At 29.2% G+C, this 27,659-nt stretch overlaps 1 protein-coding gene across 2 annotated transcripts in view; it reads left to right on the plus strand.

Annotated features, from left to right (window-relative positions):
- Positions 1–26,045, plus strand: part of LOC129960011 (potassium voltage-gated channel subfamily KQT member 1-like) — a 59,797-nt gene extending 33,752 nt beyond the window's left edge. For both annotated transcript variants that reach the window (XM_056073010.1, XM_056073009.1), the window contains exons 11-18: positions 501–617; positions 696–773; positions 4,595–4,733; positions 5,580–5,712; positions 12,280–12,355; positions 15,365–15,459; positions 16,056–16,152; positions 16,931–26,045. In XM_056073010.1, coding sequence (XP_055928985.1) covers positions 501–617; positions 696–773; positions 4,595–4,733; positions 5,580–5,712; positions 12,280–12,355; positions 15,365–15,459; positions 16,056–16,152; positions 16,931–17,032 — 837 coding nt within the window. In that variant the 3' untranslated portion in view covers positions 17,033–26,045. The remainder of the gene's footprint in view (positions 1–500; positions 618–695; positions 774–4,594; positions 4,734–5,579; positions 5,713–12,279; positions 12,356–15,364; positions 15,460–16,055; positions 16,153–16,930) is intronic.
- The last annotated feature ends 1,614 nt before the right edge of the window (positions 26,046–27,659 follow it).

Raw genomic sequence — 27,659 nt, forward strand, 5'->3', positions numbered from 1 at the left:
GAAAAGTTCGAAAGTTAAAAAACAATACCACCAGAAATATTTCTTGTTCATCTAATAATGGATATGAAATAAAAGACAATATTGGTTCTGAGAAGGGAGATTTAAAAATTCTACATTTATGGCAAATGCTACATTGTATAATACTAAATCTAATTTTGACAATTAATTGTAGTTAAAGTGAATTTGTGAAATTGTTAAGAAGGAAGTTAACTAAAGAAACTCTTAATTGTAAAAAAATGATATAAGCTAAATATGGCTAGGGGGGTTAATTCCCCTCATAATATCACAAAAATCGTAGAAATTCGTCTTTGGTCTCATAGATGGCCATGTTTCTTACAACACATTTTTAAACATTATACATACACTTTTTAAAATAGTATGCAATTTTTAGAAATTTGTATGAAAATATCTACATGTAAAATTTATATTACAAAATGATATAAAACTAAATGTAAAATCTATCTAATGTCTATTATATTAAGTTACTGTATTCATTTCAGTGTTTATGGAGATGTTATGCAGCTGATAAATCTTTTATGTCCACTGCAACATGGAAAATTCACATCAAAGATTCGGAATTGGGTAATTCTTCTAACTTCAATACACCTTTGAGCAAGGTATGCATTTTCTTAGTTTGTAATTTTCCCCCTATAAGTTTTCAAGAAATAATGAATCATACTTGTTACATTTTATAGCTGCTGCTGCTTTCCCGAGAAACTGGTGACAAAGGTTTGTTTCCAGGAGTTTCTAAAACATTTCAAGAAACATGGCAGGTATGAAATGATTTTAAGTATTCTTTGTGTATAAGAAAGTTGACAAAACAGAGAAAATAATGCAAGGTGTTCCATAAATTCATTATTTTTTAAAAAATTCATTAAAAAGTAACAAGTGCTTCCAAGCTACTGTAATTTGAACAAATGGGAAACAAAATGCGACTCTATGGGAGAAATTGTTTTTCTTAATAAAGTTGTAATTCCAGAAGTTGCCAGCAGAGGACTCTGGAAGATAATAACAGTGCAACTTTTCATTGCATAAATTCCTTAAACAATTATTTAATGTTGCATGAGTTATAAATGCAAATAGTAGATTTTGAAGTGATATGACACAATTAAGGCAAATAGCAACCTGTGGCAACTGAATGTAGCATGTGTAAATGGATTCCACTTTGGCTGCCTTATAGCATCATTCAGTTCTGTCAGTAATAGAAAGGTGGTTAAATTATCTTACACCAAATTTCCACTGGAATCGAATTTAGGGATTGAGGGGGCCATTTGATTTTACAGTCTGAATTTGTGACTCTATCCTCATCAGAAGTATCCTTCATTGAACTTGCAATATGAGGGGGGGGGGGTCATGTGCTATCTCCAGTTACTATCCTGCTGGAAATTATTGGGGGACACCACATTTGTTTTTTCCACTAGAAAGCAGACAGAACATTTTCAAGCAAAATAAGTGAGTTCACCACTCATTTTGCTATTTTTTTTTAGCCTAGTATTATCTAATGTGCTTCAAAAAGTAAAGGCCAACTGTAAAAGATGCAGTGTAGCTGCACCAAATTGTTATACTCAGTGATTCAATGTTGCCCAAATGTGAATCTTGTTCCTGATGATAAACCTATGCAGTTCAAAATAGGATTTATCAACCCAATAATTCTTTAATAATTGTAGCACTTGTTCAATTATTTGTCAGAAACCACATGTCAAATGATTCATGTGCGCAAATTTGCTGGTAATATTGAATGTAGTTATTGCAGTTTGTACGAGAACAAATGAAAGATAGTGTGACGAAAACTTTGAATTGGGGATTTAGGCAACCCCCAATATTTTACTAGATTCAAGAACACCACCACCATCATGAAAATTAACTCCATACCCTATATGAAGTGCTCTCAAAGATAACTCTCCTTCTGTCGAAGATGATAATCCCTTTGTAAACATTTCTCCAAGCATTCGTCAAACTTCATTATTCTCGGCATGAAATGGATTTTCTTATCTTGCATTTACAGTGCAAAACTTTCTGCTATCAGTTGTTATGCTAGTATGGAATGAACCACTTGCATTCTAGATACTTTTATAAAACCGTGATTTACATTAATCCACTATAAATTTCGCTTTGGCGCCCTCTATGACTAACTTTTGAAACTAAGTTGTTTTGCTATGAAAATAAATCGTTTTCTTTCTGATCATTATTGAATGCGTGGTTTTTTGTCATTTTTTTCCTTTTTAATGATTTTTTAAAGGAACGTATAATGCATCTTGAATAAACCTTTACATATGTATGAAAGTAGTTTTTGTTTAAAAATTGCATTTCAGGTAAAAAGGTAGAAATTGAAAAATGATTTCCAAATTCAGTAATTTTGCACGGGTCTAGTGAAATGGGTACTTCTACAACGCGTCCTTTAAAAGGGGTTTCTTATTTCTAAATTATGTTAAAATTTATTTCTGTGTAAAAAGATATAAAAATGTTTCCATAAGTAATCATTGTCATAGTTATTACATCTAGTTATTAATTTTTTGATGTGTGGTTTGATCATCGGAATCGGAAGTTTTATAAATTCGTAAAATTGCTAAGAATTCTAATAGTTACTCTGCATCAATATTTCGAATACTTCGCAAAAGACGAAGTTGCACCATTAAAAACTCTCCAATTATTTTGTACATCGTAAAATGCAGCTTTGTTAGTCATTTTTCAATTAAGCAATTTCTGTAAAAGACTAGAAAAGCGAATTTCACATGTTTTCTTGCATTAAAAAGTATATTTTCCTCTGAAGATGGACCATTTATAATTTGTCATATTTAAGGGACAACTGTTTAAAAGTTCGATTTGCATTTAATTTTTTACTTAAAAACATAAAACTTTTTCAGTGATGTTTAATATATCGCAGCATCTCTTTAGATGTTTCTGGAAAAAAGACTTAAATAAAAAAAAATTTAAAATCTGATGTGCAGTTATCAGCAATAGTTAGTTTATGCCAGTTACTTTTAAATGCATTTTTTATTCATTGTGGTATAGTTGTAATTTAAATAGTGTCAGAAGACTCTGACCTGGGGGAGGGGGTATTGTTGTGGGTGAGATGAGGAACAGAATTGAGTGTGGGTGATATAGAGAATAAGCAGAGGATCACTTCAAAATAAAATATTTTTAATGCATTTAAGACTATATTTTATCAAGGCTTTGAAATTGTGAAATGATAAATCAACCATGAAGCAAAGCCTATTTTGTAGATATTGCTTTTATATTTCTTCGTCAAATATTATCATAATGGGTGTTGTAGTTAAAAACAGATATATAATGAAAAAAAAATTTAAATATTCTTTAATTATGTTTAAATTACACAAATTATATCATTTCAATGTAAAATCTAGAAATGGCTAAATAAAAACGGTTTGAACGCATTAGTGACTAGTCTTTTTGCTCTGACAAACGACTGCATTTGCTGAGAGGGTAAAAAGTATTAAACGGAGAAATAATTTTATAGAACTCGTCTGATTGTATTGAACTTTTCTCCTTTCGCCTATCTATAGAGCATTTGTAAATTTGGTGTTAGGATAGAGCAAAACCAGATCTGGCAAACCGTTTCATTTATCGATATAGACTTTTCTAATTTTGCGAAGCTCTTTTGTTATACCCGCCTTTCACCATAGTTGGGTCATAAAGTAGAAAATATGAGTTTTGGTAATCGAAACATGTCGAGGAACATTAGACTTCTAAGAGTTTTTATTTATTTCTTTTAGCTTTTTTTCGAAATCGCCTATTAATAACATATTACGTTTATTGATGTTAAATATAACTCATAATTTCAAGGACTAGGATACGACGAAGATCGTCCTGATTCAAGACGATATCTTTATATATATTCTTTTTAGAAAAAATTTAAATAATTCCGGTACAGTATTCCAGTTCCACATCGCCCTTGCTTTTCAGTGAAACAAATTATTATGTGTTTCAATATAACGAATTATTTAAAAAAAAATACCAATAGTTAAAAAAATAAGTGACGAATTAGTTGCGAATTTCTCATTTAGTTTTTAAGGAATTTAATTTCGTTATTGAAGGAATCTAATTAAACTGTGAATAAAATCGTGTGTTCAAAAACACAATTGAAATTCTGGAAACCTTAATGTTTGTTTGAATTTGAAAGTGTAATAAAGTCATGTTCTTTAAATTTGCAAATAAAACAGTGGTCATAAAATTAGTAACAGTGCTGCACAAAATGGCACTTCTTATATTCTTGAAACATAAATGATTAAAATTAGATCCTTTCTAGGACATTTAAGAAAGTATGCATTGAGGAATGTTGAAAATTAAAGAATTCCATATTCGTTTCATTATGTAAAAATGTGCATGTTTTCCTAAAATGATTGTTTTTAATATAGAAAGTGATGATAAATTTTTTAAATGATGAATCTTTTCTTTATTTTGTATCTGATGTATCTTAAAATGAAAATATTTTGAGCGAATAGAAATTATATTTCAATATTTTATCTCTGTATAAATGGTACCAACCTCTTTGTGGTAAAAAGAAAAGAAAAAAAAAACTCTTGGGCTATAGTTTTTAAAATTAATGTATTATTTGTACTTATTTAATTTATAGGTGGCCAAAAAGGCGAGTGTTCTGAAAAGAAGAAAGTCTAAAACCAAAATTGAAGTTCTCTTAAGTAGCAGTAACAATGAATTATCTGCCCAGCAAAGAGAGAGTGACAATGAAATAAATGGAGAAGAAAACAAATCGGGTTTGTTCTATGAATGTTCTTTTTGTTTTTAATATATTTATTTTTTTAAGTTGCTCTGAAAACTCTTTGCATTAAAATCATTGTTGAAATATATAAGAATTATTAGGACTAAATAAATTTAATAAGCAACACATTATGTTTAGTTAGATTCTATTACAGCCTAGAAGTCAGCCTATTCAGAAAATTTATTTTGCTTTGTAACTTCGAATGTTCATAAGTGCACAATAATATAGTAAAAAATAAAATTGAACTCGTACAAATAAATTGAAATTTTGAATGATTTCATAAAATTGCCTACTCTCTTTATTTCTTTTTAAAAATTATCTCTTTTTTTTTTTTTTCTAATTATGTTCAACATTAGTTTTTTAAATTATAATTCTCACTTAAAATCAAAAGTATGGATGGATTTTAGGCAATAAAGTTCATATAACTATATTTTTTTTAAATTTAGATGAATAAGTATATCATTTCTCAATCTATGAATAAAAGTTCATGATTCTAATTTTAGTATTTTGTGTTTGAGATTATATTTCAAATATTATTTGGGAGAGAATTAACATAGATTTATGAATTATAATATCGAACATAGTATTTGAGGGAATGTTAAAATATATTTTCAAAATTGAGTGATAATAAGTAAATGTATATACACACAGTCAATTGAAGAATTAGCTGGTTTATTTATTTTTCAAAAACAGTATTTCTTTTAAAATACTTCCGTATAAATTTGCAGCTAAGAATGCTGAAATAAGTGTGCGTGCGTGTGCGTGTGTGTGCGTGCGTGCGTTCTTAATTCTTTTAGTTTGTTTTTACAAAGATTTCATTAATTTATTAAATGTTTTTCAGGTTTAACCCGTCAAAGATCAATAAAAAAAGATTTTAAACTACAGTGTCAAGCAGCACAAGCCCAAGCATATCAAAACGATGTAGGTTCTGATGAAATTGAAATAGATATTGATGACCCACCCATGCTGACAGTGTTAGTAATATTGTTTATGATGTAATAATTTTTTTGTTATTCCATCAATCTTAATTGATTTACAGAATGTCCTAAAAAGTCGTTTCAAAAGTGTTTTAACTTGCTGGCCTAAGGTTACGACTATTTTTTGCATCGGATATGAGCATTATACTGCCCATGATCTAACCTATGTGTAAGAATCTGCCTTATTATGGTTGCGAAAAATTCAATTTTTTTTCTTCCTCAAGTAAAATTTAGAAAATTGACATAAGTAGGTTTGTTAAGCAAAAAAGTATATTTTTGTTGCACAAAAATTATTTTATGTTTTAATAATCATTTTATAATTATTAAATCAAATTTATTTTTCCAAATCATATATACTTTAATAAATTAGTTGACGATATATAAATTTGGAAAATTTTGTGCCGTTTAATATTTTCATTTCTAAGCCTGAAATTCACTTTCATTACACAAGATGCCTATTGAATTGATAAACTTCAAATTCTATCATCCACACAATATCAATTAGATTTTACTTTGGCATGGCTTTGTATGTAAGGGTGGACGATGATAGAACTCCATCATTGCGATATATCGTTCAACATAAATTAATATTTTTTTAATAAATAGTGGTTTTATTTTTTATTTCTTGCAGTTATAAATAGCATCTCTTAATAGGCTGACTAAGATGTCAGTTTCTTTCATCCTCGCGAAAAGAAAGAAAGAAAAGTAGAAATATCTTTGCCTTTCGCATGCAAAATTCAGTAGTTTTAATAAATTTCAAAATTTGATTACAATTATTAATGACAGATTCAATTTAAATATACAATTAGAAGTTTAAGTTAGTTTTTAGATTCAACGATTAATGATAACTAAGGAGGTTTTAATATTATTTACAATTTCAGGAATCGGAATGATATTAAAAAAATATTAAATCATTTGTAAAACATGAATAGTAAGTATTACGAAATGGAAGTGCATTAAAGGAAGAATAATGCAATACATAAAAATGCATGCACAAAAAACATGGGCAAATAAAAATACGCCATAATTCATTATTATTAAAATAAGCTGATTGAAAAAATAACCTGCAATCAAACAAAATGCTTATATTTCTGAATATTAATACCATTTCCAATCATTCTATTAATATTTAGATATATTATGAAATTTGAGTTATAAAATTGCAAATAAAATATGAAAAAGGATTTTATAAAAAGAAATAAATTGAAAAACTACCATTAGAGATAACCTTTGTCTGAAAAACAAAATATTTCAACAAAAAAAAGTAATTAAAATGGAGGGCAACTTTTAAACAATTCAAAATACTGCATGTTTAAAAATAAAAAAAAAAGTTCCTGAATTTTTTTTAAAAGAGAGGAAAAACGTTCTTGAAAAATTATGTGAGTACGTGGAAAAGCGCAGCACATATTTAATCTGCAAAAAAAAAAAAAAAAAGTTATGAGCATTTATTATTTCTCTATCATATATTTAAGGACTATTAATCATATCCACCTATTAAGAGTACTCTTTCCTCAACAGAGAGCCGGTTTCATTACCATGTTTAAAATCGAATAGGGAAATATTTCCGATACTAAATTTCGATTGTCATGAATGTTTGATCTTCATAAAAAGTACGATCTGCATTAAGCGTTTGAATTAGCTTTGAAAGGAAGTGGTTAGCACTTTAAAGGATATAATTATTATCAGGTTGGATTCTTTTCTATTGCCCTCGAGTGGGAGGGGATTCCCATTCAGATTTACTCGATTTTCATAACGTGTTACCATTTATAATGTGTTACATATGTTATAACAATTATACCAGATAAAACTTTAGAATTTTAATGCTGTTTGATCGTTAAAAGCTCTGATGCCAATCTCACTTAAGTTTATAAGTCAAGGACCTGTCAGAACTTTTGATTTTTAACTGAAATACTGCTGCCAATTATTTTGGTGTTATCCGAAAATTTCATAGGCTATAGCATTTTCTTTTTCCAGATTATTAGATATCACATTCAGCTTCATGCAAATACTAAATTTCTAATCCCAATGCATTACTAAAAATGACCATTTTGCGTGACTGCTTTTACATTTGCTTACATTTTGAATGCAGAATGTGATAGCTATCAATAAGGGTGGATCGTCACAAACGAGCAGTGTTATTCAAAATATTTCATAAGAGAATATTATACAATTTTAAAAGCAGCTTTACCTCTAAGAAGCCGAAAGTTTTTTCATTTCGTTTTGGGAATTTTTTCTCTTTTTTTTTTTTTTTTCCCAATGAGTGACTTTTAATAAAAGAAGCATGTCTATTAAAAAATGAGTCTCGCCAAAGCAACGGAGAAACGAAGCCAGAATCAAATTATAAGTGAGAAAAAATGAAAAGCAAATCAAGAGAGCATAGCGGATTTTGCGTGGGAGAAAGACAAATAGAAAAAAGCTACTTATATTTAATCATGCATCTAGTCTGATCTGCAATTCGAAGCAGGTCATTTGCCTCCAAACTGGGGTAGAATCTTTCGTTTTCGCCATTTGGGACTGGTCTCTGTGCAGCCGCAACTTACACAATTTTCTATGTATTGATTCGTTTTTTGTCTTCTTATTTTTTCCGTTTTCGTTGTCCAATAAACTCTTAATATGGAAATATAACAACAGGTTTTTTTTAAAAAAAAGTTGAGGGGCCTTAAAATAAGTTCAGGTGCTGCAGTTTTGCATCCCTAATGGACGAGACGTCGCTGGATATCTGTAATGTTGATTTTAAGAAATTCTTTTGTTTCTATAGAATCAATTTTCAAATCTCTACTATATTTAATCGTCAATCTATCATTCTGAAAATGAGATATAATATTTGTAATCCTTATTAAAAGATGTTTCTCTTTAATTTTAAATATGTTTAACAAGATTATTTATTTACTGTGATGTTGCATTCGCTCCCTTGTCTGCCTAGAGCAGCAATACAAAGATTACAAATGCTTATTTTAACTGTACAAACATTAAAAGTTATTTGTAATATAACATTGTGATAAGATTTTTTTTCGAAACTTTTTAAAATATCACTAAAAAATTGAAAATAAAAACAATTCTTTTTTTAAATTAATTTTTATCATGAATTAAGTTGCAGTACTTTCTTAAAAAATATACACAAATTTTTGAAATGCATTACCAAATTTAGATTTATACAAATTCATATAGAAAGAATTAAATAAAAGTGCTTTTAAAAAATATAGCAACGTTCGAATATGCATAGCTGAATAACGAATTTAAGTAATTTAATTAGTTTGATTGTAACATCTTCTATAAATTGTTTAAGTGCTATAATAGCTGTTTAAAATTCAATAATGTTTAGCATCTGTTACCAAAGAGATTTTGAGTTCACTTATTTGCATGACGTTTAAGTTTAATTTATAAAAATATATAAAATTATCTCAAAACTTTATCATTATTTGAGAAAGATATTTCACATGTTTAAAATTACTAGAAAAAAAAACATTTGCTTGAATTATAAATATAGCAGAAAAAAGTTGTAATTGTTTTGTTATATTTAAATAGCGATCAGTTGCTGAGAAGTTTATATTAGGGACCAAAATAATTTATTACAAAATGATATGCTTAAAGCATTATATATTAAAATAGGACAGGCTTTTTATCGAAAACTTCAAGATTATGTAGAAAGGAAAAAAAAAAGGGAAAAAAACCGCTCTCGAGAACAATTAAATTTTTATGCAAATACTCAATTCCTTTTCCCTATCATCTCGGTTATAGGTTTTCTAAGCCGACATGTGGTGGTCTCACAAAAATAAACATTTACATTTTCTTCAGATTTCATCCTTAGACACAACTAGTTCTATTTCTGAAAAGTGATATTAATTCAAATGCACCAATGATGAAATTTCTAATTAACACTTTTTTACATCGAAAATGAAAATAAGTGTAGTATTCATTCATCGTGAGTCATGATTCATCGCCATGATATCGCTAAATTGATTTCTCTCAAAAACTGGTGTATAAAAAAAGTCAAATTTTCGGAAATATCGATTTATGTTCGATAAATTGTCATAGCCTTACTGGAAGATTGATGTTCATCCATTGTCAGCCCTCATTTATTGTGCCATTTAAATTGGGTACTCACCGAATGCAAGTGTGATGACAGAGCTTGGGAGTACATGAAGATAGGCTAGGAGAGGACTTGCTGCGTGCTGTTACAAGGCAAGCAAATCAACCTGAGGTACGGAGTGTCGTGAATGACTCCCTAAAAGAGATAATATACTGCCCATTAGCTTTCTATTCCCTTGACTTTCTATTGCAGAATGGCTTGTTGTCACTCCGTTTAGTTCTTTGTGTAAAGTGATCGTGAATGTCTGTCTTCAGCGTCTTGATTCCGATTAAAACTATTCGTGAACCAGAAATTCATGTTTAAGTCTCATGTTCAGGATGTCCTTAATTAAACGGCCTTATTTTAAAGTTGTTTGCAGACTAAACTGTTCAGAAAATTAGGAAATTTTGTGTAGCAATTAATAAAGGGATGGGAAATATCTTGAATAAAAAAAGGCTCAGAATTTCGCCGCTAGATTACATTTTTTTAATGAATTACATTTAGCATACATTTATGAAACTTTAATTACAACGAAACATGTTCAACACAACGGCCATCACTTTCAGGTACCATCAGGAATTTAAGTTAGCCTGTTCCACAGTTCACCTCAGTGTATTCTGGGAAATGATGTCTTTAAGATCTGGCAAAGTTCTTGTATTATCACGTTTTACCAGATATTTCAAATACCCTTGGAGGCAAAAAATCACGTGAATTAAGGTGTGTGATTTTTGAAGATATCTTTCACAGAAAAGCTAATGTGAAGAGGCATCTTGCATAAAAAAGGTGCTTAAAAGGACTGACAAGTTTACAGACCCGTAACAATTTTGTACTGTAACGCAGATAAATATCGCTAACCGGTGATCGAACATGTCGCTGGGCCTCTAGTACTTAATTTCTCGATAAGTGTGGATCGAAAATAAATAATACAATAAACCCACACCACAGCTTTAAGTTTTGGTGACTACAGTGAAACCTGTGAGATTGAACGTTGATTTTCTGGTTCTCAATTTTGGCAGTTGAGTATTCATCGAATCATCCAAATGAAAGGGCACTTCGATTGTTTAGAAAATATTCCGAGGCCATTCTGAATCCACCTCAAAGGAGCAAAAAACTGAAGTGAATTCCGGCGTTGAGTCTCGAAATCGTGTGGGAACAACCTCTGCATAGGTTGTAGCTTGTACGGATAATACCGGAATTTATTCCGCATTATCTTCTAGACAACTGAACGGAACATATCCAGTTCTACTGCCGCGCGACGGACATTGGTACTCGCCTGTATGTTGAAAGCTTTGTCCTCTTCCATAATGAAAATTAAGCGAACCTGCTTTTGCAAATTTGACTATCAGTAATCGGATAATTTTAACATTCAATGGACTTTTTCGCATTCTTTTCAAAATCCAATATTTCAGTAGAGCAACTGCTGTGGAGTTAGTTTTGGTAAAGCAATTTATCTGAAAAAACTCGATTTGATTAACATTAACATCTGATTAGCTATATTGAGCATGTTGAAAACAAAATCTCAGCGAAGGTTTCTATGTTTTATAATAACTGCTGCTTGACGTGGACAGAAATTTGCATTTTTATTTCTTCTTCATTCCTTTAAATATTTTGTTCAAAAATTTGTTATCGGACTTTTCGATCGGGTGCAATTATCGAACGACATCCTGGTAAGAGACCTTGTGCGTCGCATTTACTCATGCATTTAAAAAAAAAAAATTCGAATGGGAACTCGAGTGCCTACATCGAAAAACATTTCGCCTCTTGAATATTTTGTTTTTCTTTTATTAACTATCAAAATGACTTTTTTTTTTCTTTGTAAGTTTCAGTTGAGAACAATGAACTCAAGTGTCTTCAATGGCAATTGCTGTCGAAGGTGTAACCAAAAGGATTTTTAAATGTTTTAATTAAAGTTTACATTTCATTTCAGTGATTGTGCAATTTTATGAGTTAGAATGAGCAATGGATAAAAAGGTGAAATCTAAATAACCTGTCACAATATGTAATTCATTTTTCAAATTTTGAATTTTTTTAAATTATTATTATTATTATTTGCTTAAACAAATTAGCATACATTCATTATGTCCTACACAAAATTTCATAACTTTTAGAATAGTAGATTCGTCTGTACTCAACTTTAAAATAGGATCGTGTAATGATAGACATCTGTATTTTAGAATAAAAATTTGGACTTAAAATTTCAAGCGGGTTACCATCTCATTGACACATTGTTTGATTTTTAGTATTTGCTTTATATATATATATATTTACGACATTAATTTTAAAAAATACCATTGTAGAAATGTCTTGAATCGTAATTGCTTTATTCATTTAGAGAAATGTCAATGTAATATAAATTGCTTCTGGCAGGAGTTATTTAGTTCAGAATTATAAATGTTTCACAGGAGTTAAGAATTATTCTATATTAATTTATTTTGTTGCTTTTCAATATATATTTTAAAAACAGTGTAATATACCAGTGCTTTATTTCTCTTCAGACTTACTGAAGCACACAAAAACGCCATTCGTGCTATAAGAAAGATAAAATATTTTGTTGCTCGTCGGAAGTTTCAGGTAAATTTTTGTAGCATGCCTTTGTCTTTATTATTTGTTTTGAATGTATAAAAGCGTTTTGCATAATTACAAAGCAAAAATTCAGTAATTATTTGGAATTCAGAAGTCATTTAATGTAAATTTTGCTTTATTTATTCTCTACTTCAGAACAATAATACAGAACAGTATATGAATTCTAACTTTCATTGAATTTATCATTGAAATTCAATTAATGTTGCAGGACTGCTTTCATCCGAATAAAATCTGGAATTAAGTTGAGTTTTTTTTTTTTATTTATTTAGAATGTTTGTACCAGATATGTTTACATGTGCTGAAGTACGTAGATTTTTTTTTTTTTTTAATGCAGGGAACGCGAAAGAATTCGGCGAAAGGGAGTATCTCAATCTAGCATGATAAGCTTTCAGATTATGTTGGATATTTAAAATTATCGGATTTCATAATTCATGTATCTAGGGAAAGTATTTATATAAACGTATCATCAAATAATGAAGGAACGATGTAGAATATTTATGATTCAAACAAATTCTAGATCTTCAGTGTTTAAAACCATTTTAAAAAATATTTGCCATTACCAACAAACAAATAATTTATCAAATTAATTAATAAATTTGATAGTTGAATCTTACTCAGAAATTTTTAATTTTCCTTATTAGAAAAGACTTGAATTTAAGAATTTCGGATATAGTATTTCTATTATGAAATATTTCAAATATCATCCTTATCTTCGAAATTTTAAAAAAGATAATTCAATGCATTTAAGTTATTTTCAACCATATTCTATAGAGCAAGGGTGATGAAAGTGTAATAATTGAGGATGTAAGTTGATTAATGGTACTCTTACATTTAAAAGACATTGTTCTAAATCTGATGTATGTGATGTTCTAAACAGAAGTTCTGAATTGATTCCAAAAGGTTAAAACTGCATTAAAGAAAAATCAAGAAATCCTTATTATTTATAAAATTAAGTTTATATTGATCGAATTTTTTTTTTTTTTGTATTTTAATGAATTTATTTGTTTTTTTTATATTAATGAAATTAATTTTATTTTTATACTCATGAGTGAATACTTTTTGTTTGTCCTTTTCTTTCATTGCGTTGAAAACTTTTTGATCGTATATGATACTGCAATAAGTCCAGCTTGCAACCAAATTTTCCATTTTACTCTTATATGCAAAAATAATTTAAAATAATACTATCCTTTGCATTTTGAGCATATTTATACAGTAGACACCTTGGAAATATTCACTTTTAAATTGACAGGATTCATCACTAAGTCAACATTTTTACTGTTATGCACACATGCCTTCAGAAGTGAGATGATAGTAACCATTTCATTTCTACTGTTCTTACAAAGAAATTGCAAGTAAACTCACTTATATGTACAAAAAAGATATTAAGATTATTTCCTATAAAGTATGTGAAATAGTAAATTAGAACACCGTGAAAGACTGCATGGATAATATGCAGAAAAATTTATTTTCCACTCTGTTCTGTGAAAGTTAAATTCATCTTTGGGTGCTGTGTTACGGAATCGCCTCTTCCGTCCGCCGGGAGTCTTCTAAAGATTTGCTGGTCGATGCAGAAATAAATAGTCCTTTAGTAGAAAACAACGACGTCGTTTATTGAACACGAAGACACTAACACAGAGACGAAGAATACACAGACAATAAATATATACAGCTGAGACGAACACAGGACAGCAACCAGTAGCTTATAAGTCGTAAACGGTAGTAATAGCAGCCCAAGCACACAAAGCGGCCAGACAGAATTCAGCAGGAGAGGGAATCTTCGTAGATTCAATCTGCGCTCATGTAGGTCTCTCCAAACGGCTGAAATTCTCCACTGCCTACTCGCTTTAGCTGTGTCCGCCTCCGACATACTACTACACGACTGACTACTCCTCGGACGACACAACGCTGTTTCCACAATAAACACAAGGACTCCGCACACAGCTCAGTTCAGCACTCGCTTGAGCTCCACACAACGCTGGCACTTCGCCTGACTATACCGCCGTTGCTTCGCTATCCTCTCGACAACTCCTTACTTGTTTATGACTCCGATTCTGGTTCCAATTCATTCCGGCTTGAGACTGCCGGCGTTTTATAGTTCCCAGGGGGGGGGGGCGAGAAGGTTTTCGGACCAATCAGCCGTATCTCTGTTCCTATTGGATGAATCGATAAAATTCTCAAAGTTTCCGTGGCACCCGATTTCAAAAATTCCGCGGCACACCTGACACGGCACCCGATTAACACCCAACTAGGCTCACACTAAAACGGTCTTTCTTACGATGACACTATTCGTGCTGAGAAGCAAAATTGCAGGTTTATAACAATATTTATATAGTAGACACCTTGGAAATATTCACTTTTAAATTGGCAAGATTCATCACTAAAGTCAATATTTTTACTGTTATGCACACACGCCCTGAGAAGCGAGATGATCGTAACCATCTCATTTCTGCTGTTCTTACAAAGAATTTGCAAGTAAATTCACTTACGTGTGCAAAAAGAGCAATAATAAAATAGTTAATTTTAAGCAATAGTATATTGGATATTAAGTTTATTTCCTATAAAATATGTGAAATAGTAAGTTAGAACACCGTGAACGACTGCATGGATAATATGCAGAAAATTTTAATTTTTACTCTGTTCTGTGAAGTTAAATACATCTTTGGGTGCTTTTGTGGTGAAACCAGATGATCTGTGTCTTTGTTTTGAAGTTTTTATTATTTTAAAATTCTGGTGTAGTAACCAGAGGCAAAATGAATATCGGTGCCCTAGATGCCAGTCTTAAAAGGCCACATATAGACAAAATGTTAGTGCTCTTGTTTATTTGGCGGGAAGGAGAGCAAAAAATAATGCTATACACTTGTCACTATTTATTCTTGATAAACTACTGATGGGGCACTGGGGACAAAAAAAAAATCATATTTTACCTCATTTTACTATTTTTTTTTCACTATTTCACAGGTTTTAAATGCTACAAACTAAAATTTTCTGTTCTTGTAGCAAGCTCGTAAACCATATGATGTTAGAGATGTCATTGAACAGTATTCACAAGGACATTTAAATATGATGGTTCGTATCAAAGAGCTTCAAAGAAGGTAAGAGTTTTTTCTTTATGCTTGAATTAATATTCACAACTTGTATGTTTTTATTGATTAAAAAATTTAGTTGTCTTTTAATTTTAATTTCATTTGATGAACTGCAATAAATGTTATGAAATATTTTATTCCATGAAACATAAACAATTATACAGCACCCAAAGCATTCTTTATGACAGTGGTGGACATTTTGTACAATTATATCATGAAACAAAATAATTTTGAATGCAGTTTTGCTATTAGTGGTTTTCTCTTACTATCAACTATTGGTATGTGCGGTTTGAGACCAGAGGATCTAGTTCTGAACCCATTTTCATTAAAATTCTCTCATGTTTGAGGCCTGATGCATGCTAAATCTAGTATTGTAGGTTAAATGTTTGCATTGTTAACATCCTCCCGGTGCTATGATTGGGAAGTTTGGAAGGGTTGTGTTGCTTCAAAACAGGACTATAACTAAATTGTTCATATTTGATCTACGAATTTTTAGCTATCTTATTTTTGTAATGAATCTGTAGATTCGTTTACATAAACACTTTATTATGTTTGAAGTTCAGTGTGTATTTGTATAAAAATTAAAATCTTTATTATCATATCAGGCTAGATCATACTCTTGGGAAACCAGGTTCTTATCTTGCCGAAAAGGGTATGAAGCCTATGACAATTGGAGCTCGTTTGCACCGCATGGAACAACAAGTATGCAATATTTAGTTCATATTTTGAAAATCACTGAAGAAATTAAATTCTGTTTAATTATATGATTATCGCCTTATAAAATTATATAAAGTAAAAATGCTTTTAAAAAGTCGAATCTTTGTTCTCCGATTAGTTTTGGCAGTTTTTCAGCTGTTTTCTAAATAGCTTGTTATGTATCTTTAGTTAATTCTCATATTGACAGAAATATTAAAGTGTGTATGAAAAATATTTTATCTTAATTTAGACCATAAATTTGTAACTAATGAAATGTATGTTAGAAAGAGAAGCTTTTAATGTTTAAAACGCTTTATTCTTGTATTAAATTTTTAGTTCGGAAAAATGTATTAATCATTTCAATTTTTTTAAATTTCACGATGTCCGAATTATTTTTGAATTAATATGAGTAAGTCAGTGAGTTTCTTTTTGATGAATGGTATTATGCATGGAATCAGTATCAACCAATTTCATGTTTGTGTAGTGATTTTAAAAGCTCATAGTTCCAAGGCTCGGACATTTTTTTTTTCGTGAATGGAAAGAATTGTCGCTTATTGCAAATGATTATTGAATATTTTTTCTTCCATATTGTTTTTATTAACTCTTTATTTCCGTGGGAATATGGAAAACACATAATCTGTCACCTGGAGAGTCTGAATCCTGAGTACGAAAATTCGCACAGATTCTTTTATCCACAGTGTTGTTTTTCTTATTTGATAAATATAATTTTGTTTTTATAGCATTTCTAATATGTATGTATGTATTTTGTTATTTTTTGTTTCAGCTGGTAAATCTGGATCGGAAGATGGATGTTGTTATATGCACTGTAAACATGTTAGTAGAAAAATTGACTAGTGGACCAGTAAACGTTGAACAGGATATATAATGAATTGAAAATTAACATTTGTCTTAGTTTGCTTTCTTTTCTGTCATCTATTTTATCTTTTAAATCTCGCTGTAGCATTTAATAATTAGCATTTTTCTTGTAAACTGTTTGAATAAGGTTCTTTCTGCCCAGTTAGACTCAGTATCCTGAGAACTATTTTGAATTTTAGTTTATTTCTGATCACAATGTTGCAAAAAGAAAAGGCTCTTTCTAACCAAAACTAGAAGACGAATAATGTTTTAGGTGTGAAGAATTTCCAGCCTTAATTTTTCATAGGCTCTTAGGGATTTGCTTTCTGTATTTTTAACATTTTTATAAAATAAAGAAAAAATAATTTTAATAATAATGATAATCAAAATAATTTTTAATAATAGAAAATGTCTATTTATGCAGACATAATTGTTAAAGTTTGTCTTTCAGTTGTATGTGGAATTTATTTCAAACTTCTTAATATTTTTTTTTAAATACATTGTAAACGATTGAAACAACCGAGATATAAGAGCTTGTTTATCTATCAAGGATTCGTTTCCAGTCATATAGCCTAATTCTGTTTTTTTTTTCCCCTTCTCTTTGTGTATTGCGTTTATTTTATCCATAATTCTGATATTTTCATTAAATAATCTTGCTTTTTTTTTTCTTAGTTATTGGAAGCTGTTCGAAGGGTTACTTTGCATGATTTTACTCAAAATGTTTCAATCGCAAGTATCTCGTTAAAATAGGAGCCATTCTTAAAAAAGATTAAATTTGAATGTTATTAATATTCTAAATTTAAAATATCTTTCTAAAATATTCTTATTTAGATATTTACAACTCCAACTGATAATTTCTTGTTAGCACATTGTTTTTCTTTTATCATGATGTTTTTAGACGAATAATGTGCACTTAGATATTTGGAAATATCATGATCATATTTTAGTGTATCTAGCTACTCATACCTAATATTTTTTAAAAAGTAAGCCTCAAAACGCCTTAATCAAATCCCGAATAAGTATCAAAACATTTGTTTACTATACATCAAACTACAGAATTTTTTATCTTTTTTATTTAGAAATGTTTAATTTTGGCAGCTTTTTTAGAAGCAATACCTACGTATTTTTGCTCTTATTTAAGGCTACCTTTTATATTGCTAATATTAAGATTATAAAAATGTAAAATTTATTGAACTGTGAGCAAATTCTGAGTAATATATAATGTAATTATCCTGTAACTGCACTAGTGGCGTACCGCGCGGGGAGGAAAGGAGTATAATTGCAGTCTTAGGGGGCGCCATAGATTAAACATTATGTTTGTCTCTTTCTCAAGTGAAATATCATGAAGACGCTGGAAAATGGTGGCATGTCTTAGTTTCCATTTACGTTTGATGATGATTAAGGGACGAAAATAATGGACATCAATTCTTGCACAAACTTAGTGCTTAGTACTGGTTCTAAAGAACTTGCTTACACATCAGTGTGTAAACAATGTTTTGCCAACTCATACAATTAGTTGTCGTGTAGTGTACACAGAAGTTGTAATAAAAGTTTAATATCATCGATGCATGAATAATATATACACTTTTGTTATACATCTTTTCATTATTCTAGATATAATTCTAGACGATTTAAAGTCGCATAGTCGAATGATGTTGCCTCCTTTTAAATTGAAATCAAAAATGGGTGTAGCATAAAGAGGATAACAATATCTTGAAGTAAAGTTTTGCATTTTTAAGTAATATATCTTTTTTTGTCTGTAATCTGTTTATTACTTGACTCGTCTTAAAGTAATATTTTAGTCATTTGTCATATAATATGCTTGATAACTGTATGTAAATAATCTGTGAAAGCTGTGAATAATCTGTTTTTTGGTTTTTAAAAGTATTTGAATGAGTAAGGTAATTTCTTAAGGCAATTAATTTTCTATATTCATACCACTTAACACTAAACTTACTGACATTTTACAACACATTGATGCTACCATTCGTAAACAGTCATCTGACCTGTTGCAATTAGTTTAGTGTTACACATTTCCAATAAATTTATTCAAGATTGAATGCAAAATATTAAAAAAAAATCCAAAAAGGTCTCACTTTCGTATTGTGAAAACGTCTGTGATATTTAGAATGACATCCTGGTATAATAAGTTATATTTTTCTGTAACACAACTTGAATAGCCCCTCCCCCTCTCCTTCGCTTTATTACTATATGAAGAGAAATCGTCCTTTGCACCATTTTCATGTAGTAGCATATTTCTAGGAAATAAATAGAATAACCTTTGTTTGCATTAATGGTACCGAATTAGATTGCAGAAAAAACTCCTAAAAAAGCTTTTTATAAAGTTTTTAAAATGTACTATAAAAAATTTGATATGCGAATTTTACGAATTATATATTATGACATCTTAATCTTTTTTTTTTTTTTAACCATCAGGAATTTCATGTTTTAAAGTAAAATTAGAAGTCAAAGGTAGTCTTACTCGCCTAATATCAACTTAATTTTTTTTTTTTCAGAATTTTTGTAAAAGTGCTTTATTTGTTTATAACTTTAAAACTGAATTGATTAATTCTTAATTATATTGAAAGATGTTCACTTTTGTTATTTGGTTCAAGTTCTAAAAGAAGTTTGCCTATTTTATTATCTCATTTTTAATAGTGGGCTTTTGGTTCACATAAAACATGCTGAATATCATACTGTAAGAAATAAGCTTTTTATCTAATTTAATTTGGAACATTTAAAACATGATAAATTTATCCATCCACCTCCATCGCGTTTTCGGTGTATACAGTTTTTCCAACATATATTGAAATTTATAATTGTATAAAATCGGTAATACCAGAAAGAAATAAACCTCTAAATAAAATTTTTCGCAACTTGAATTTTGCATATGAATACAAAGAGAATATGACCTGACAACATTCTGTAATTTCACATATTGTATGTCATTAATTGAACCATCATTAAATTGATTTCATTCCTAATATTTAGAAGAGAAAACACTGCATACTCAATAAATATACATTGTATTTCAAAACAATTGTTTATTTGACTGATTTGATATATATTTTCATGTAGTTATGCAACAATTTTTGAGTCAAGACTCGTAGTGTTCAAGAAATATTGATGAAGCAGTCCTGTGTGTAGTGGTATGAAGAAAAAAATTCAGTTTTTGTTTTGTTTTTTTTTTACTTTCAATGCTTTTTTTTGTACAAGCTTTTTAAATATTTTCTTGTCAAATAAAATATAATTTGAAAAAATTTGAAGAAAAAATTATGGGAGTGTTAAATTGTATATTTTTTTTATCATACGTATCTCCTTGATTTTAAAAAGCTACTTATTGTTACAAATGTGTGAAGTTGTTGAGAGCACAAAATTAGAAGTATCTACTATATATTTTGGAAGAAGCACACTTTACCATTTAGATATTTTTAAAATATGTTGTGTCTTGCAATTTTCAGACTTCATATAAATGTTTGATAGCATATATTAAAGCTTTTGTAAACACTTTCTTAGGATTCCCTGAAATTTTTTCCAGATAAAAAAATTGTTATCGTTTTAATATATGAAATTCTGTCAAGTATTGTATAAAATTTTATAGATGTTTTTAACATATATTGTGAAATTGTGTCGTCATATAAAATTATAGAAATGTCAATATAGTTGGCAACTTGATAATTTTTTTATTATTTGGGTTGCATTTTTGTGTGTCTCTTTATAAATGCACTGCTTTACATTTTCTTCCTAATATGTACATTATATTTGGGATAGCGCGAAAAGCTGCAATAATATCTGTGAATTTATATTTTTACGATGTTTGCAGAGATTTTAAATTTTGAAATGTGAGTATTTTATTTTTTTAATAATTCATGAAACTATAAATGGATAAATTGTTGCACAAATATCAATTTGGTGAAAGCCTAAAGAAGAACTCACAAATGGGAAAAAATTATTTGCCTAATCCCTTAAAAATATTTTATTCATTTGCAGAAGTTAACAACAATGACGCAGAGTTTTACAGATGAACGATATATTATTTAGTAGAAGTTAATTTCGGTATGAAATAGCATTGTTGTTTTTTAATATAATTTCCTGTGATTGTAATAAGTTTTTTAAAAAAAACGCTGTGGTTTCTGTTCATGAGTGAACATTCTTTTGTATGGCTGCGAAAAAAAATGTTATGATATCAAGTGCTATTTTCATCGATTTGAAACTATTTTACATGATAAAAAGAGCTGGCATTTGATGGATCTATTGAAAAATTACACTCGTGTTTCAATATCAAGTGAGCTTATAAAAACAACTTTTATTTGCTTGAATTATAGACTTATGTATGTGTATTAAGATATATTATTACCTCTAGCAGTGTGTACCCAAGAAAGAATATGTAGATTTATTCTTGGACCTCTCCCATCCACATACAATATTCTAGACCTCATTATCGTGATGTTGAGTGTATGTTCTTTAAAAGCAGTGCTTGATTAAATCCTAGTGGCAGACTAGGTTATTGAAGTTTTCACTCCCACCTCCAACCCTCTCCAACTTCCAAAAACAGATTTTTTTTTATATTGATTTTATTTAATTTGTGTATAAACAGTTTCAAGTAGAAAATATTATGATAAGTTAAAATGAAAGAATATATTATTGTGAGTCACCTTCATACGAGTTAGTTTCCATATCTCGAGTAAAAAATTAATTTAAAATAATAATCAACAAATTATAAAGGAATTGCAACAATTTTTAACACAATATAAATATTCTGATTACAAATCTCGCTACAGCGAAAAAATACCCGGACCATACTTAGTGGGTGGCAAACTGGAAACACGAAAAAAAAAATCCCAGGAATAGTGTTTAAATTTTATATAATCGGTTATAATTTGAATAAGTTTGAGTACAGCAAATGAAAATAAGGAAAAAAATAATATCGTGATCCTCCCAACCTTGAAAGATCCATAATCATTTGTGTATTTAATAATCCATGTTTGATAAAAACACGTTTTGAAATATCTTTATGTATCCTCTCTGTAGCAAACATAAGTATTTCATAAATTTCCAATTTAAAACTTCCATAATAAGTGATCTGCTCAATAGCATTGATCATAGTTCTCAAATTAAAAAAAAAAAAATCTATACATTCTTTGGATATTTAAACTGCAGAAAATTTAGTTATGGTTGTTCCTTCTAAAGAATTGTCTTTTTCTCTCACTCTTATTCCCCCCCCCCCTTCTTTCATTACATTAATATTTTTTCTATGAAGTTTATATGAATAATATTGATTTATTTTATCCTTCATGTCATTTTCTTCCAAATTTTGTAACTATGCATTTTGATTTTAGGCCTATCTACATATTCTTTTATCACTTTATTAAATTAATGTATGTTTATAATATATATTTTTTCTCAAATTTATTTATGGAAAGCTTGTAGTAATGTAAACACATTTTAAATAATATTTTAAAAGTTCAACAGTTGTGTGGTATTATTTAACTTTTGAAGCTTGTGTTGTAAAAATTTAGTTTTTTTTAATTTATTTATTTAAATGAAATACCAATTTAATAATCGAAACTTTGTTCCACATTAATAAATGTTGATGTATGTTGTGTACTTAGCTTAGCGATTCATTTGTTTATACCTATGTAAGTTTTATTTCTAAATAATTTACTGAATGACCCCTTAGAAAAAAACCTATTATTAATAGGGTTTTTTCTAATAACTATTGCATAACTGACAATAGCTCTGTTTAGTTGTTTCCCTAAAGTGTTTGTACTTTCTTTGATTCTTAAAAAGTGGAATGCTTGCATTAGTGTCATTAATATTCAAAGGCATTCGAGAATTAGATATTAAAGCATATTATTGTCCAATTTTTCATACTTTAATTTTTTTTAGTAATCTCTTTTTGAAATAGGAAATTAAGTACTAAAAATAATTCGGAAATAATTTTCACAGAATATTCATTATTCCCATATCAAAAACATTAATCTTCGACATTTCTATAATGTTAAGATGTTGAAATTGATTCTTCTTTAGGCATTGTCTGCTCGGAGACATTCATTTTAATTGAAACACTTTTTAGGGTTGTAATAAGCAGTAGCTAAATTTATGTGTATTTCTTGTATAAATATTGTTTTTATATTCTTTATTTACCTTCTTTCATATTTGTAAAGACGGAATTTTATAATTGATATTTATCCCACTTTCTGATGTTCTTCGAGCTCTGAAATTTCGTACAAACTTTGTGTTGTTGATGAAAATACCAGTTTTAATGTTTGCAGAACTCGATTACCAATTAATTGATTAATTTTTATTCTATACAAAGGATGCCAGCCAGTGATCAATATAACAAAAAATTGTTTCAAACTTTCATATTTTATGTAAATAAATTCTAAACTCAGCAATAAGCAGAAAAATACTGTTTCTTAAAAATATGCTTTTAATTAGTGTGCTAAAAAGTTTTGTTTTGAGGAATCTGGGATAAGGGGTTAAATGTAAAAGTGTAAAGCCCTGAAAACAAAACGATCAAGACATCAAACTAAGTATAATAAAAAAGAAAATTCCTGAACGTTAAAAATTAAAATTCATTAGAAATGTGAATAGAATTGGAGTTTATTTTGTAAATATTTCTATCTGCACTTCAAGCTTTTATGTTTTTGTTTGAGCCTCCGAATTTTTATTAAAAATTACTAATAATCCATGTTATAGTTCCATAATGAAATGTATTTTTACAAAAGAAAAATATCCACAAAACATTATGAAAGAGAAAGAAAATACTTCAAAATGAAATCGTTAATCAAATTTGGAGGACTTCTTTTATGTGTTAATTTGAATCAAAAGGCATCATCTATCTGCACTTTAAGTGTATTTTTACAGTGATGAAATTAAACGTTTCATTAGTAATATTCAACAGTGTATTTTGACAATAAGACGTCACAGACTCAATAAAAGAACTGCCAATAGGTTTTTAGCTCCCTCCCTCTTCCAAGGATCTCGAGGCCAGTTCGTCCAACGTCTGTGCGGAAAACCGAACTTGTTTTAATTTTTTTTTTTAATGATTTTCCCTGGCTGGTTTCATTTTGTAATGAAAATGGACTTGTTGTTTCTGAATTGAACAAAATGAAAAATGTGCAATAATTTTTTAAAGGGAGCATAAGTTTTCTTGATAGTTTTTATATGATAGGCTAACATCAAACCTTTCAGTTATATTCTAGCTATTTTTTATAGCAGTGGTAATATATTCTATTGCATAATATTTTATTTGCACTGTTGTATGGCTTTTCTTCATGGAAAAAACAAACCCTTATAGATAGTAATAGTGCTCTGCCAAAATCGCCTGTATATATCGAAATTGTTTGGTGCAGAGTAGCTTGTTTATGCTCTTATAAATCATAGTAATAAAATGCACATTGATAGAAATAAAAAAATTGAAATAATACTCAGATTCTGAATAGAATAAACTGTTACCTGTGCATTTACGTTGCTGATAAAAATACATGCAGCTTATATGGAGTTCAGTCATAAAATTTGGTTCATTATTACCATATTTATTCATAGGTTTGTTGTTTACTGCAGTTAAACTATAAGCATTTTCTTCTCAGCTGCGCTATTGCTACTCCTCACTGAATAACTATTACATATATTTTAAGAACGTAATGAACCATTTTATTGATGATTGAAAACTTGAATTGTGTGTTCGCCGGACATTCTCTTAATTATAAATTGTACAGCAAAATTTAATAGAGATTTTTTTGGAGGGGGAGGGGTGAAATTCTCATTTAAAATGTTTTTTATACCTATTTTTAGTTTAATGATCTTACCATCTTTTTCAAAACATGATTTGCATGCATTTTTTCATTTTTTAAAAAGAAATATTATATTCAAGTACTCATCATGTTGAATATATTCTTTTATATTCAACATTATAGCAAAACTATTTTCAGAGGATGCCATATTCTGTAATAACTAGACATATTGTATTAAGTAGAAATGCTGATATCACTGGTATATTTCATTAGATTCATCTTGTGAGTAAATTTATAAAATAATATATAAAATTGTGGCAGTAGTTTATGCTATCTTTATTTCCCCCCTATCTTTTGAATTTTTTTTTTTTAATTTTGATTTATACAAGTTGCATTTTTCATAGGCTTATTTAAAAAAATTTTAATTTCGATCCATATCTCATAATTTTTTCCTGTATTATTTCGTGTATTAAAAATCTTTAGATTGTTTTTATAATTCTTCCTAGCCGTTGTATATGAGCATTATTCATTTAATTTAGATTTGATTTACGTACCATTGTATGCCAATGTTTTTGCTTGCTTTGATTTTGAAACTACTCTTGCCGATACAAATGATCAAATGCTGTCCACAAAAATTTTAATTTATGTTCGTACGCAGTAGAGAAGTACTAGTTTATAAAGATGTGTCTAAGGTCTCTGTTGTGAGAAAACCTTAAACAGACACTTTTATACTGTCTGATAGAAGTATTTAGTTAAGCTGTATTTTCCTTTCGAGTACTGTTGACAATACAATGTTTTTTATAAAATTTTTATCATGATAGAAAAATTCTTGCAAGTATAGATTATTCCAAAATTTTCCGTTTATATATAAATAGATAAATTAGATGTAAACAGATATTAACAGCTGTGTTTATAAAATATTGGAAAGATTTTTGTTTGATAAAAAAAAAAAATTTTAATGCATCAGTATGAAATAAATTATTTGAGAATTTCACTTTGTATATGTGTGATTTTTGATTTAATTATTCACAACATGAATTCTGCAGAAGAAATACGATTTTCATATTTGCTATTAAATAAGGTGGAAACTCACCTTACTTTCGCTTACAGTGAACAGCTGTTTTGTATATGTTGACCTTAAGAAATATGGATTGCTGAATCGATAGAAGAAAGGAAGATAATTTGATTATTTAGTTATTCTATGTTAATATCAAATAAAGTTCTGAAAGTTGACATTTCTCAGACTGTTTATTAAAAATTAAAATCATTATCGTCGTTATGAAAATACTAATGGGCAAGTGAAACACGGTGAAATGTCATTTTGTAATGCTAAGAACAAAATTATTCTATTCATCATGATTCAAACATAACATGAGAGAATTAATGTTTTATAGCAGAAAAGGCTTGAAGTAAGTGACAAAACTGGACATTTTTCTAAAAAGATTTTACTGTGTGTTTTTATTCATTTAAATAATATACATATTAATGGGTCCTTGTTACATGTTAAATAATTTGAAAAAATTCAAAATTTATATAATTCCAACTTTTCCTGAACAATACAAATACTATCTAATCTTTTGAATTTTTTCTGACCGACCTTAAAATAGTATAAGAACAAATTTTTAATAAGTTTTTTCTTTCCCTATTGTAAGCAAGGCACTGGGCCCATGCTGAATAAAATATTAGCTAGCTGCTCTTGCCAGAAAACTTGCATTGAAAAAGTTTTCTTCCCTCCCCCCACCCTTTTCCCATTTTTAAAGTTGAGGTAGGGGAAAAAACGAATTTGAAAATGAAAAACTTCTTCACTAAAAATATCTTCTACTTTTATTATTATTTTATAAAATGAGGGCAGATTTCTTTGCTTTATTTCTGGTATAATCTCTCTATGCAGAATTTTGTCTTCTTCTATTGGTAGTTAAAAAATAAATTTGAATTGAAAAAGTTATCTAGACGTTTCATAGCACTCATGATCAGGATATTAAACTGTTTTAATTTCTTTCAGAATTAGTTGGAACCATTTTTCCCCCTAAGATTAAAAGAGCTTTGCGTTAAGGATAAAAAATAAAATTACTTTCCTAAATTCTTAGTCTGGAGCGTCTCTTGATGGTGAGTTTGGCGCCACATGGCCAAATATGGCTTTTGCGCCATAAAAGCAAACCAAATCTCTCGTAATAGTAACCAGGCCATCTCTCCTATCAATATTCCTCTCTAAATACGCCACTCGACTGTTCCAAGAGTACATAGCACTTTGGCATGGTTCTGCTTGGGGGCGGTGTTCATATGAAAGTAATTAGCCATAGAACGGGCCTTATAAGTAACAGAAATAAAGCATTGCAAAAAGGAATCAGACAAAGAAAAACTAATCACTTGAACTTTTGATTTATTTAATCATCTTCAGTATGTTCATAATTAGTTAGATTAAATATTCTATTAATAAGCACATATATACTGTGCCCAAATTTTTATGACCACCCCTCAATACAATGTTGGACTACCTTCTGCTCTTAATAGTTCATCAATTCTTTTTGTTATGGACTGTATTAGACTTTTATAGGTGGTATGAGAAATATGAGACCTTATCTGATGAACTACACTTTCCGATTCCTTACGATTTAATGTTACCGGATCCAGTTGCCTGATGCTTTGTTCTGTTTCATCCCACAGATTCTCAATTGGGTTGAAATCTGGTGATTGTGCAAGCCAAATTTGGAAAATGTCTGTCATACTCTTCAGGCCATTTGCCGTCTATGCCAGCTTTAGGACTGGGAGCATTGTCCTGCTGGAAATATCCGTCCCCGGAAGAGTGCACTATTAGCATAACAAAATGTATTTGATCTGCGATAGCACTTTAATACCCTCTGGCATTCACACATTGTTCCACTGTGTAAAAAGATCTATGCAATGCTATGAAAACATCTC

The sequence above is a fragment of the Argiope bruennichi genome, chromosome X2, assembly GCF_947563725.1.
Source record: "Argiope bruennichi chromosome X2, qqArgBrue1.1, whole genome shotgun sequence".
In the NCBI taxonomy this organism is placed as follows: Eukaryota; Metazoa; Arthropoda; class Arachnida; order Araneae; family Araneidae; genus Argiope; species Argiope bruennichi.